The 13,232-nt window shown below is 40.3% G+C and overlaps 1 protein-coding gene across 2 annotated transcripts in view; it reads right to left on the reverse strand.

Annotated features, from left to right (window-relative positions):
- LOC137041249 (E3 ubiquitin-protein ligase TRIM9) overlaps positions 1-13,232 on the reverse strand; it is a 69,208-nt gene that overhangs the window by 20,327 nt on the left and 35,649 nt on the right. The window contains exons 6-9 of one of the 2 annotated variants that reach the window (XM_067417298.1): positions 10,456-10,524; positions 10,081-10,241; positions 6,191-6,329; positions 4,211-4,514 (exon numbers count right to left, since the gene is read on the reverse strand). In XM_067417298.1, coding sequence (XP_067273399.1) covers positions 4,211-4,514; positions 6,191-6,329; positions 10,081-10,241; positions 10,456-10,524 — 673 coding nt within the window. The remainder of the gene's footprint in view (positions 1-4,210; positions 4,515-6,190; positions 6,330-10,080; positions 10,242-10,455; positions 10,525-13,232) is intronic. The other variant, XM_067417301.1, reaches the window with a different exon arrangement.

Below are 13,232 nucleotides of genomic sequence, written 5' to 3' on the forward strand. Positions count from 1 at the left end.
ATAATAATAATAATAATAATAATAATAATAATAATAATAATAATAATAATAATAATAATAATTCATTACATTTATATAGCGCTTTTCTAGGCACCCAAAGCGCTTTACATAGAAGGGGGAACTCCTCAACCACCACCAATGTGCAGCACCCACCTGGATGATGTGATGGCAACCATATTGCGCCAGAATGCTCACCACACACCAGCTGATTGGTGGAGAGGAGACCGAGTGATGAAGCCAAACAGGATATGGGGATTATTAGGAGGCCATGATGGACAGAGGCCAGTGAGAAAATTTGGCCAGGATGCCGGGGTTACACCCCTACTCTTTATCGATTGGGATTTATCGATCGATTGGGATTTATCGACCACAGAGTCGGGACCTCGGTTTAACATCTCATCCGAAAGACGGTGCTCTTTGACAGTATAGTGTCCCCATCACTATACTGGGGTGTTAGGACCCACACAGACCACAGGGTGAGCACCCCCTGCTGGCCTCACTAACACCTCTACCAGCAGCAACCTAGTTTTCCCAGTTGGTCTCCTGTCCAGGTACTGACCAGGCTCAGCCCTGCTTAGCTTCAGTTGGAAACCAGTCTTAGGCTACAGGGTGATATGGCTGCCGGCAAGATGTTGGCTGATGTTGGCTGATGGCTGATGTTGACAACATCACTCACCTCGCTCTGGCTACTTCAGATCACCTCATTGTATATTAACAATAAAACAAAATATGATATAAAACACAGTGTCTCGTTTCTCATAAAAACAATCCCAAACATATTAATAGCCACAAAAATGTGGTTCAGGCAATGTACACTTGGCCATCTTCACTGCATGTATATCTAACCAAACTAAATATAAAACATAACACTATATATAACAGTATATATAGACTCACCTAAAGGATTATTAGGAACACCATACTAGTACTGACCCCCTTTTGCCTTCAGAACTGCCTTAATTCTATGTGGCATTGATTCAACAAGGTGCTGAAAGCATTCTTTAGAAATGTTGGCCCATATTGAAAGGATAGCATCTTGCAGTTGATGGAGATTTGTGGGATGCACATCCAGGGCACGAAGCTCCCGTTCCACAACATCCCAAAGATGCTCTATTGGGTTGAGATCTGGTGACTGTGGGGGCCATTTTAGTACAGTGAACTCATTGTCATGTTCAAGAAACCGATTTGAAATGATTTGAGCTTTGTGACATGGTGCATTATCCTGCTGGAGGTAGCCATCAGAGGATGGGTACATGGTGCTCATAAAGGGATGGACATGATGAGAAAAAATGCAGGTAGCCCAATTGGCACTAAGGGCCCTAAAGTGTGCCAAGAAAACATCCCCCACACCATTAAACCACCACCAACAGCCTGCACAGTGGTAACAAGGCATGATGGATCCATGTTCTTATTCTGTTTACGCCAAATTCTGACTCTACCATCTGAATGTCTCGACAGAAATCGAGACTCGTCAGACCAGGCAACATTTTTCCAGTCTTCAACTGTCCAATTTTGGTGAGCTTGTGCAAATAATAGCCTCTTTTTCCTATTTGTAGTGGAGATGAGTGGTACCCAGTGGGGTCTTCTGCTGTTGTAGTCCATCCGCCTCAAGGTTGTGCGTGTTGTGGCTTCAGAAATGCTTTGCTGCATACCTCGGTTGTAATGAGTGGTTATTTCAGTCAAAGTTGCTTCTATCAGCTTGAATCAGTCGGCCCATTCTCCTCTGACCTCTAGCATCAACAAGGCATTTTCACCCACAGGACTCCTGCATACTGGATGTTTTTCCCTTTTCACACCATTCTTTGTAAACCCTAGAAATGGTTGTGCGTGAAAATCCCAGTAACTGAGCAGATTGTGAAATACTCAGACCGGCCCGTCTGGTACCAACAGCCATGCCACGTTCAAAATTGCTTAAATCTCCTTTCTTTCCCATTCTGACATTCAGTTTGGAGTTAAGGAGATTGCCTTGACCAGGACCAAACCCCTTAATGCATTGAAGGAACTGCCATGTAATTGGTTGATTAGATAATTGCATTAATGAGAAATTGAACAAGTGTTCCTAATAATCCTTTGGGGGAGTGTTATGAAACGTTGCATGCCCGATGATCGTCTGGATCATGATGAACTCTAAAATTGCACATTTTCAAATAGGCACTGCCTTTATAAATAAACTGCAGATATGAGCTTCAAAAAACTACATTCTTGCCCTGGGAAACTCTTAAAACTACATAACACAACAGCAGTATTATATATATTTTTTTAATTATGTAGGTTTTCCCCTCCACCATTGACACTTACGTTTCACAAGTCCACAAGAACAAGTACAGACTAGAATACAAATTGAGAAACAGCCAAGAACTAAACAGAAGCTGTTTCTCAATATGCGTACTTGACTGTTCTAGTGAATCAAGTGAGTCAAAATTCACATCTAGCCAAGTACAGCTCAAATCTATGCTCTTGCTCTACCTCTTTTATCGAGGATGCATCAGGAGGTGACTTGCGAACTTGAGACAAGTATCCCAGAATGTATCTCGCACCAGCAAGCGTCATTAGCGGATGAGAAAACTGTGTAACTTTAAAATACTACTTTTATTGTGTAGTGAAATTTTAAGGGTGTTTTATGGTGAGAACTTAGTTGTTTAATTTTCAAATAAAAAATATGATCTGGTGTTTTTGGAGTTGTGATATCCAGTCAATCACCAGGAACTCAGCGCTCATTAACCCCGCAGAGAGCAGCCTTTCCTCAGCTAGTCCTTCTGACGTTATCTACTGGCTCTGATCTCTCAGTAGTGGTTAAACATGAGACATAATTCTTCTTGTGTAGATCTAACAGGCAATCTTTGGTCTCATGAATCTATAATTTGTTCCCTGGCAAGTCTTTTCATAACTTTATATATTAAGGCTTTAGGTTTAAGATTTTTTTCTTAATGAAAACGAAAAGAGGAAGAGTGGTGTTTTATAACATCAGTTTTTTTGCTGCCTAACATATACATGCAGAGATAACTGGGGTAGAGTGAGCTGAGTGGCGCTATCAAGAACGCTGCAGAATTACTGGACTTACGACATCCTGTCTTTGGTAGTTTGTTCTCCTGACTGAGTCAAACTTGGCAAGTCCGAACTATCAAGGATGCAAGTCCGAAGTTTGCATACTTGGTATTAAGAAATGCCCCTTGTCTCTATGAAGCCCCTTCTTCCGAGAAGCACAATGTAATGTGCTCTGATTGGTCAACTGGATCAGTTTGTTATGATTGGTCAGCTTCAAGCATGTTTTGGAAATGTCACGCCCTTTACTATAACAGACCCTTATCATCAATATCGTAAATGCTTGTATTTTCATTTTTATGTACATTTATAACACATACTTTGTATTATATAATTTTTGCATAAAAAAGTCCTTCCTCTCTTTTATATCCCACTATCAATTTCACTCTATTTTTCCCCTCTTTTGGAAGTTGTGAAATTACTATTGTGGTTTTCTTTTGCTATTTGAGCAAATGGGGCCACAAAATATATATTTAATGTATTCTCTCATTCACCGTTATAAAAACTAACCCAACTATGACAACTTTCACTTCTAAGAAACCCGGAATACTGTGAGTTTCAACACACTACTAACACAACTCAACCAGACCTAGCGCCTTTTGTTACATATGCCTTAATTAAATGAGGAAATGTCCGTTCCCAGAAGAAAACTCAAGACTACAATCGAGGCATTTCAAGGAGTTCAGAAACATTGTAATAACAAATGCCTGATTTGGAAGTACAAATTTCCCAGGTGCAGTTAAAGGCTAGACTGGGTAAACCCAGCCTGATCTGCCAGCGATTTAATTTTGCTAGGCAACTCAGTCTGGAAACCCGTACATTAATTTCTACTGCTTCTGTTACACTTTTGCGGGAACCAATCACAGACTGGCTTATCCACCTGGCACGCTATTGGTGGGTTTAACACGATGACGGATTGAGAAACGATAGATTGATGCCTGTTGATCATGCCTCTTGTGGTCTGATTGGCTAAAGGACTTTCCAATTGCATACCGAGTCATTAGAATAATGCTCATTTATCACACCTCTTGTGCTGTAGAGAAGACACAGAGCAGACTCCCCAGACCAATGTTCAATTTTAAATTGAGCTTGGTCTGGTGATAGCCAGACAAGTTAAAGGCAGCATCCAAAAAAGAAAATCACAAAACGAGCAAGTTAAGGTGCGTACCGGTTGGTGTGGGAGTTGTTGTGCATGAACCAGGAGCGATTGTTGTCCACATACATGGCCCAGGCCTTATCGTCCTTTCCTAGCATCATGTCCTTCATCGTATTGATCCGTGCCACACCGAATGCGGGGTCGGGGTGGTTGTCATAGCGATCCACGCTAAGTTCCCAGTAATGCACACCCTTGGAGAAGGCAGCTGTCCCGAGCACCACGCGATCATCGTAACTGTTACAAGTCACAGTCTGGTTTTCGTTGGACAGGACAATGTCTCTGTGAGCTGACGTAGGGTCAAAGGAGAACCACGCCACTGCAAAGGAAGATAAAAAACTAAATATAATAGCAAAAATTATTAAATGTGGTTAAAATATATATATTTATGACATAAAAGGCTGGCTTTGACTGGCCCCTCTTTTTTGCTGTCTACAGAACCCAATGATTTTTTTAGAACAGTCATTTTATGTGAGACAAAAATTTTATTTCAGCACCTTTAGTAGGATATAAAAGACTGTAAGTATAGTCATAATTTGCTGATCATACAAACATATTTACAGCATATTCACTCCTTCAGTGACACATGAATTATTAAAAGAGTTAAAGGGATGAAAAATTAAAGCTGGTAAGCTCTCTTAGAGGAGTTTCGGCAGCAGAGTGCCTGTAAGGCAAATCTAGCATTAAATCCTTGCATGTTCTGTGTTAATTAAACATCTCCTCTGGGACCATTGGTTTATGTAGACATGCTCATATTCACATCCAGGTCCTGCCAAAATTTACAAGGGGTGCTTCTCAATATCCCTCGTTTCCTCGCTACTCCGTCCTCCATCCTATGACCCGGAAACCGATGGAGCTCAGCCATCTTGCAGAAGATCTCAATTCTCTAATTGCACCGCGAGGATGGAGGAGTGAGGAGGCTTCCTGAGGAGTCATGAGCCAGGATACACTGGAGTATCCTTTGCGGAAGTGTTTTATCGACTAAACGTGACGCAAGCATTAATTCTCCTCCCCCTTCACATCGTGCCACATTTGTTTATTAATTTATTATTATGTTTACATGTACAAGACACAAATGTTTGTCAAATAACAACACCTGACAGTTGCAGAATTATATCAAAGCACAAGAAAATGAAAGAAACAAATAAAAACTAATATTATACAATGAAAAAGCAGTTAATAACTGCAATTCGTTGTTAATAATAACTGGTAATATTGATTAAAATATGGACAAATGTGGTATTTTGTGGAGGCTAAAGCTTACAATATAAATAATTATCTCTAATGTTCAAGAATCCCGACTAAATCCAGCGGTGTCATCATTAATTGACGCCGCTTTGAAGTAACGTTAAAGGGAGCGAGGACATATCAATTCCCTTGATTCAATTCCTCCGCACTCGTGCCTTTCCCTCGCGTCCTGAAGGGGCGGAGCTAAGGCACGAGGAAAGGAAGCTAGGAAAGGAAACGAGGATACACAAATAAGAATTGGGAAGCTATATCTGGGGTTTTGTCTCAATTCTAAAAAATATGTTTTACTGATTATTTTACTGTTTTGAACAAATCAGTTGTGCTAATGATTCAGTGACTCACTCTTAAAAACAGTCACTCTACTGGTTCAACATAGTAACGATTGGAGTGATACAAACAGTGTAAAGTCCCAGTGCTGTTGATATAAATATTAATATTAATATAAAACACTGATCAGTCAAAAGAATTCAAGGACTGAAATGAACTAAAAAAACAGTTGAAGTCTCTGTGTACCTGAAGTTAAAGTTAAAATAGCTAAAGAGTGATGAGAGGAGTTTCCCTAAGACACTCATTAAAGAGAAGCATGCACAGCAGGGATCCGCTAAGGAAAGGGAATATATAATGTGAAAGCTGTATGTGTGTATGTGCATACGCGTCATAGATAGAAAAGAAGTTTTAAGAACTCTCAGAGACACCATTAAAGGTGAATGAAAGAAGCTGTGTGAAGTAGATGACCAAAACACCCACCATCAGATGTCTTCAGAACAACAACCTTGCTGTACGCTCCCACGCCAGCAGAATTGTACGCTTTGACTCGAGCGTTGTACGAGCTGTTGAAATGAAGGCCGTCCACTGTACAGACTGTCTCTTTACCCACGTATACCTCCTGAAACATGAACAGGACAAGAAGGAAAAAGGCAGAGAGGAAGTAAAGCATCTAGAGAAACATGATCTAGCGTCAGATAAGATATAAGACAAATTACATGATTATCGTGAATTATAAGCTGTAGATGTTTCAGAGGAAGGAAGGAAAGAAGGAAGGAAGGAAGGAAGGAAGGAAGGAAGGAAGGAAGGAAGGAAGGAAGGAAGGAAGGAAGGAAGGAAGGAAGGAAGGAAGGAAGGAAGGAAGGAAGGAAGGAAGGAAGGAAGGAAGGAAGGAAGGAAGGAAGGAAGGAAGGAAGGAAGGAAGGAAGGAAGCTTTGCACTAGTTCGGACTAATGTGTTCCCTACTTTTTGTTAATTTTTGCCCTCCAGTAACAGGAATGGACACCCCTGTTCTAAATGCACAATGGTTATATATGTGTTTTAATATTTGCATTTAGAATTTGTGGCTTCTATTCCATGGCTGCGTCCGAAACCTGGAAACCAGGAAACCTGGAAAATGCTGCCTTCGGAGGACACATTTGAAGGCAGGAAGGCATCAATCCACGTCCAAATCTAATGTTTGCTTCACTTCCTGTCTCCTGAGATACCTTCATCTGATCAATTTTTGAAGGCAGGATACATGAATCCTTTGCTGCCTTTGATATCCCACAATCCTGTGCTTTCCATTGGGTGACAGTTGAGATGGGAAAATAAGATGGCGTCCGAAAGTTGTGTTTGCTGGTCACAGTGGTCAGTTTGTGTGTGAATGTATGTTTTTTACTAATATTTTCCACTTCTGATGTAATTTCTAGCAAGAAATTACTAATGTAGTAATTAAATGTGTTTAGTTCTCACCAAAGCTCACTATATTGTGGTAGAGTGTAGATCATTAAACTGTTACACTGTCTGAGAAGTCTGTCTGAATTTAGTTTCGTGAAGTGCTTTCGTGCTGCCTTACAAGCCATTGCCTGATAAGGCAGTGAGGCAGCGACTCAGCTGTCTAGGTTTTCGGACCTTGTCATGTTAGCTTTAAAGGGGTGGTTCCGTGTTTTTTTTTCTAGGCTTGTTTGTGTTTATGGGGCACAGTATAAAACCAGTTTTTAAAACACAGTATGTTCTTATATTTGACCTTTATTCCACACACTGTCTCCACTGTCCTTTGAATGGCTTGTTTGCTTCCTGCTTCTATAAAGCCCATCCCTCCGAAAAACGCAATGGTCTTAGATTGGTTAGATGGCCAAATGTAGTTTCATGTATATTTATTGGCTGAACTGCCAAGCACAGGTTGTCCGGAAACCCCGACCCTAACCATTACGGGCATAATTCACAGTGTTTATGTCAATAGCAAGGGTTTATGATGTCACCAACCCGAGAAGAAACTTGTTGTAGTCCAAACCGGCCATTTTTGTAGGCAATAAACTGCCATAACTTTAAAATACTGTTTATGCTCAAGCAGAAGCATTACACACTAACTAAAGTTAAAAAAGTGAAATCACATGCAACCACCCCTTTAAGGTCATAACTCTAAATAGCAGGAACAAATGTAATTGGACCTTATTCTGAACATTATACATTATAACATTATACATCCTGGTCACAGCACCAATGTAACTGGTCATACTCACTGCTTCAACCAGCATTGAAGGCAGGCGTGCTAACAATAACACTAGTGTTAGTACTTGAGACTTAAGGCAATATTTTGATATTTTGAATATTTTTGTCTTGGTCTTGTCTCGCCTCGACCACATTTGTACTCGGTCGATCTTGTCTCGGTCTCAGACTTGGAGGACTCTGGATTCTGATTCACTGCTGGGATATCACTAAATTGTCAATTTATTAACATCATTGATGTGATTGGATGTAAAAAATGACTGCTTTCGATGCAATCAATAATTATTTCTAATTTTATATTTTTATTGTGCCAGTGCATGGTTCAGAAATTAATGAGGGGGTGTGTCAAAAATCTCACTAAAATCAATGCAAACGCTCACAAAATTCAAGATATTGTTGCCAAAAAAGTACTTGTATGAGTTTTCACAAATTTGAGCATGACTGCAAACATGATATTGCTTTTATAAAAAATATTCAATAGTTTAAAAAAACAACATTATTCTCAACATTATTTATGGATTTCTAAATCAGATGCATCTTCTGTACCATCTCTGCAGTGCAAAAATGAATATTGGTAACAACTCTATACAGTGTCTTATTCTACATTTACATTACATTTACATTTATGCATTTGGCAGACGCTTTTATCCAAAGCGACTTACATTGCATTCAAGGTACACATTTTACATGTTTGTCAATTCTAATTATTCTAATTATATTTACTGAATAAAATAAGTAATTTCTTATGGATCCTGCACACTGTGCGATTTTTCAAAATCCTTTGCGAATGTCCCTTGTCAGACTGTACGAACATGATCCCCGATGTAAGCCATGTCACACTGTAAGATCTCAGTTGTCATTAATGTCAGACTGCACGATAGTGAAGGCGTGCTAAAAACGGACGCGCACAAGAAAACCCGTCCGGAGCTTTAGATCATCAATGAATGACGCATTCGGTGACAGTGAGCTGCATTACACACAGGACTGAAATGCTGGCTACAAAGAAATCTCTAGCACTCGTTTTGGTCATAGTTTGACTTGAAAAACGGAGATATTTGACTGTCGTCGTAGGAGAAGTCACACTGCAGGATTGTGTGCCAAATCTGACACTGCCAGAATTTCGTCTGATGTAAAATTTGATTGCAGTGCTCATTAATCGGCTGCCGGTGAACATGTCAAACCAACGACCAAAGACGTCAGATTTTAGCCTAGGATCAGAGGAATCTTTTAGGATTTGCTAAATTTGTCTCAGACGGCCAAATCGTGGCTAAAATCGCACAGTGTGCACCCGGCTTTAGGTGGTTATGTGGATCTTGCCTTGCCTTGCCTTGCCTTGCTTTGCTCTTGTCTTGGTCTCAACACACATTAGTCTTGGTCTCGACTTGGTCTCGGATTAGGTGGCCTTGACTACAACACTAAAGGACACTAAAGACCATAGCCACTGGCATCAGTTGTTAGTGTGCCTCTTGAGGCCAGGCAAGTGAGGTTTACCTGCACAGCTTTTACTAGCTGGCCTCTGTTACACTCACCCCCTAAACCCTACTCCCATCTGAGGTAGTCGCTGTTACCAGTTTTACACAACTGTACACCGATTACATTACTTGGCCACTGTGGAAACACTCCCACTGTTTTTTTTTTTTTGCATTTTTATAGAAAAAAAACCCCTTTAGTTCAGATGACGGATGCTACAATTATAAACTGAAAGCCTCTGCTCTGCTCTGCTCTGCTCCATACAGCACAAGCTGCAAAGTCACAGCACAGTGCAGCAGGAGTCAGATTTCACTTATCACATGAAGAAAGTATGGAGAGATGACTGACAGGACGATGCTGGGGTATTTAGTGCGTAACAGATCCTGAGCATCATTGACATCTTGTAAAATATGCGGCCAGTACTGTCATTCCCTATGCAAAGTGTATGTATGATTCCGAATTTTTGATTTCAATACCCGTGCTCCCTGAAGTTTATATACCAGTGTGAAAATGTCCTTACCGTGACATTCTGGTGATAATGTCTTGTTTAATAGAGAAATGCCTCACCACAGGAATGAAAATGGTACTAATCAGTTGATTTTAGCATTCAGAGTACAAAATAACCAAAAGATCTATTTGTTTTCCTGACTGATGAATGATGTCAGTGTGAAAATAAAATGTTGACCCGGTACCCGGTAAGGCCCGCCATTCCCGTCATCCAGCTCCAGCACGTAACCCTCTACAGGCAAGGCTTGGACTGTAGTTATCCTCCAGGCCAGAGTGGCGCTGTTGTTCCGCATGCAGCATTTTTCCAACTGCAACAGCGGTGCAGGAGGCACTGTCGGGGTCTCCGCTAAAACAAAGTACAAAGCACTCATGTAAGCATCAACTATCATCCATCAAGGCATCAGAAGGTTAAACAGGGGTAAACGTGGAGTGACATGCATGGGAGTTAGCACTTCCTGAAAGTCACTATTGCCTCTAAAAAACATACAGAGGATAAGGGGCTGTGGTTTGGGGTGGGGTTGAGTATTAAAGGGGAACAGTTTGTAGCAGCTATGAAATACCTCCTGTGTTCTCCTCCTCTTTCTGGTCACCTACATGCATTTGTTTCAATGATGCAGCCTCCTGACCATCTGAAAGATGATATCGGACAAAGGAAGTGTTGCATGTATGAGTCTAGAAGTAAAACCCTGGGTGGGGGGTGAGGGGGTAATTTGCCTCTGAACCTCTGAATGATGGAATTTGTGTTTGTATTGTGTAAAAGGCAGCCTAAATATTAATCAAGACAATGATGAATTTGATATATTGGTTTAAAGGTGCCCTAGAATAAGTTGAATAACAAGAGTTCAGTACATGGACATCACATACTGTGAGTTTCAAACACCATTATTTCCTCGTTCATATGTAAATCTTGTTTTTGAAAAACACCACAGAAAAACAGGCGATTCTCCACATAACGGCAACTGTGACACAATCGCTGGGGATCATTAATATGTACGCCCCCAACATGTGTATACTAGCCTGACGTGGTCATACTCAATTCTAGTCAGAATATGAGTCTGAAACTGCTCCATTGGGCTGTGATTATGAGGCGTGTTTCAACCGAACCAGGAAAGACATCAATTCGATAGACCTACAACAAATCAGAGTAACGAATCGACACATTGTCCAATGTCAACATAGTTCAACTGCACTGTGTTGCCAAGTCCACGTTTTTTTCCCCGCGGGTTGTTTTCTATGTCCGCAGGTTGAAGCGACTATTATGTGATATATAGACCCATGAGTGCGAATTTTAGCAGGTAACCTTGCCAAAATAACTATTGTTTAGGGCTAGTAGTTGGCAGGTTTTGTTGTAAAAACTTGGCAACCCTGTCTGCACCCGCGCTGGAATCAGGCTGGAATACACGATCTTTGCCGGTGTTGTAAAAAAATAAAATAATTTAATGAAACACAGAGGACTTCCCAACATGATCATCATTTCTGAGAGAAATTGTGAAGGTGAATGCATATACATACAAGCTCTCCGTTTAGGATTTGAACGAATATAATCCAAGCCCCTTTGATGACGTGCATGATTACGTTACTGTTGATCATCTGTCCGTCATTGTCTAAAGCCCGCCCTGATGATTTCATTGGTCCGAACAGTTTCTGTTCGGGGATAATTACTCCTCTATGGAGCAAGGCCAGACCGAACTGCCCAACCTAAAAAATTTGTGGGCGGGGCTGAGTTCGGCTGGCATCCAGGCTATGTGTATACAGCAGCACAAATGCGTCACACGAGTATAGCGAAATGGCAGATCATGGAAATAGATGTTATGTTCCAGGCTGTGCAGGGGACGTGGGGACTTTTCATAGCCTTTCCACTGAACAAAACTGTCAACAGGCATGTTTATCTATAACCGGATACCACAACAATTTAATCAAAAAGGTGTTCGTTTGCTCAGCCCATTTCACCGCGGACAATTTAGCAGGCTTCACTCACCGTCTGATACTGGAGGAGCGGCAATTCAAACTATATCCCTGTGAGCAGTAAGTAGTGATTTTATCCACTTATTGACTGTCTAAACAATTTCTGATTAAACTGGAAGTTTCTTAGTGAGACAACATTAACGATCATATCCCCCGTGTTGTCTATCCAACGCAAGATGCTAGTACAGTAACAACAGGAAACTCCAGGTAGTATACACCCGTATGACAAATGTCAAAGTTAATATTATTTCCTGCCAGTGTTGTCATACAAATCTACAAAAATACAACCATAGATACATATGGCAATCCCTTTTGTCGGATAGAATTATAATTTAGCCTATAGGCTATTTTCATCAACAACACATAACTCGGGAGCTAACTATTTTAGTTTAGTTGCTTACAGATCGATCACTCGATCCTTCTAGCTAACATCATCTCCACCACTTAAGTTGAAACGGTAGTAATGTGACAAGGCATCTGATTGTAGTTTGTGATTCAAAGTGAAGAAGCTATCATTGTAAAATCAAACAGTGACACATTACAGTGATTCAAGTGCTAAAAACAAAGTTGTGACTGCGGACTATGTTTATAAACTATATAAAGTTAACCTGTAATGTTATATGCTAGTTCACGTGTAGGCTGAAGTTATAGTACTGATGTTACGTTTTGCAGATCTAACTGAAAATAAAGACTAAACTTACCACTCAAAAGTGTCCATTTCCAATCTCAAAACAATTTTTATCTTTATCTTTATCTTTGTCAGAAACAGGATCAAACATAAGGTTGGATGCATAATCTCTTCATGATTGACAGTATATGGTAGATGTGTTTCTGTCACTGAAATGATTTGAGCCACACAGTGAAATAGCCAATCAGAGCTGAACTCCACATTTATATTCATGACCCTTCCAAATAAGGCAAAAACAGACCATTACATCCCAGGGACAATTTCTGGGGTTGTAAATGGACCTGTAACACCGTATATGGACAATTTTGACCCTTAAATAAGTCACATACCATATATGTAGATATCAGAGAACAATTTAAAATATTGTTTCAACTCATTCTAGGGCACCTTTAACTGCCAGTTTTATATAGTACTAGTCCGTGGATTCTAAATCGATGGGTAACATTCAAAGAAAGCAAAATCAAGAATCACATTGCAACAAATATATGAAACAATATATTATTGGCCTTATTAAAGTGACCACCAGTGTTGGGGGATGTTACGGTCCCACTTCATATTAGGTGGCCTTAACTACTATGTACTTACATAATAAAATAAGTACAATGTACTTATTGTGTTCATTTTGTATTGCAAAACACTTTTGCGGATATTGAGGTGAGATACTGTTATAGTTAGGGACAGGTG

This window comes from Pseudorasbora parva, chromosome 15 (genome assembly GCF_024679245.1).
Source record: "Pseudorasbora parva isolate DD20220531a chromosome 15, ASM2467924v1, whole genome shotgun sequence".
NCBI classification, from domain to species: Eukaryota; Metazoa; Chordata; class Actinopteri; order Cypriniformes; family Gobionidae; genus Pseudorasbora; species Pseudorasbora parva.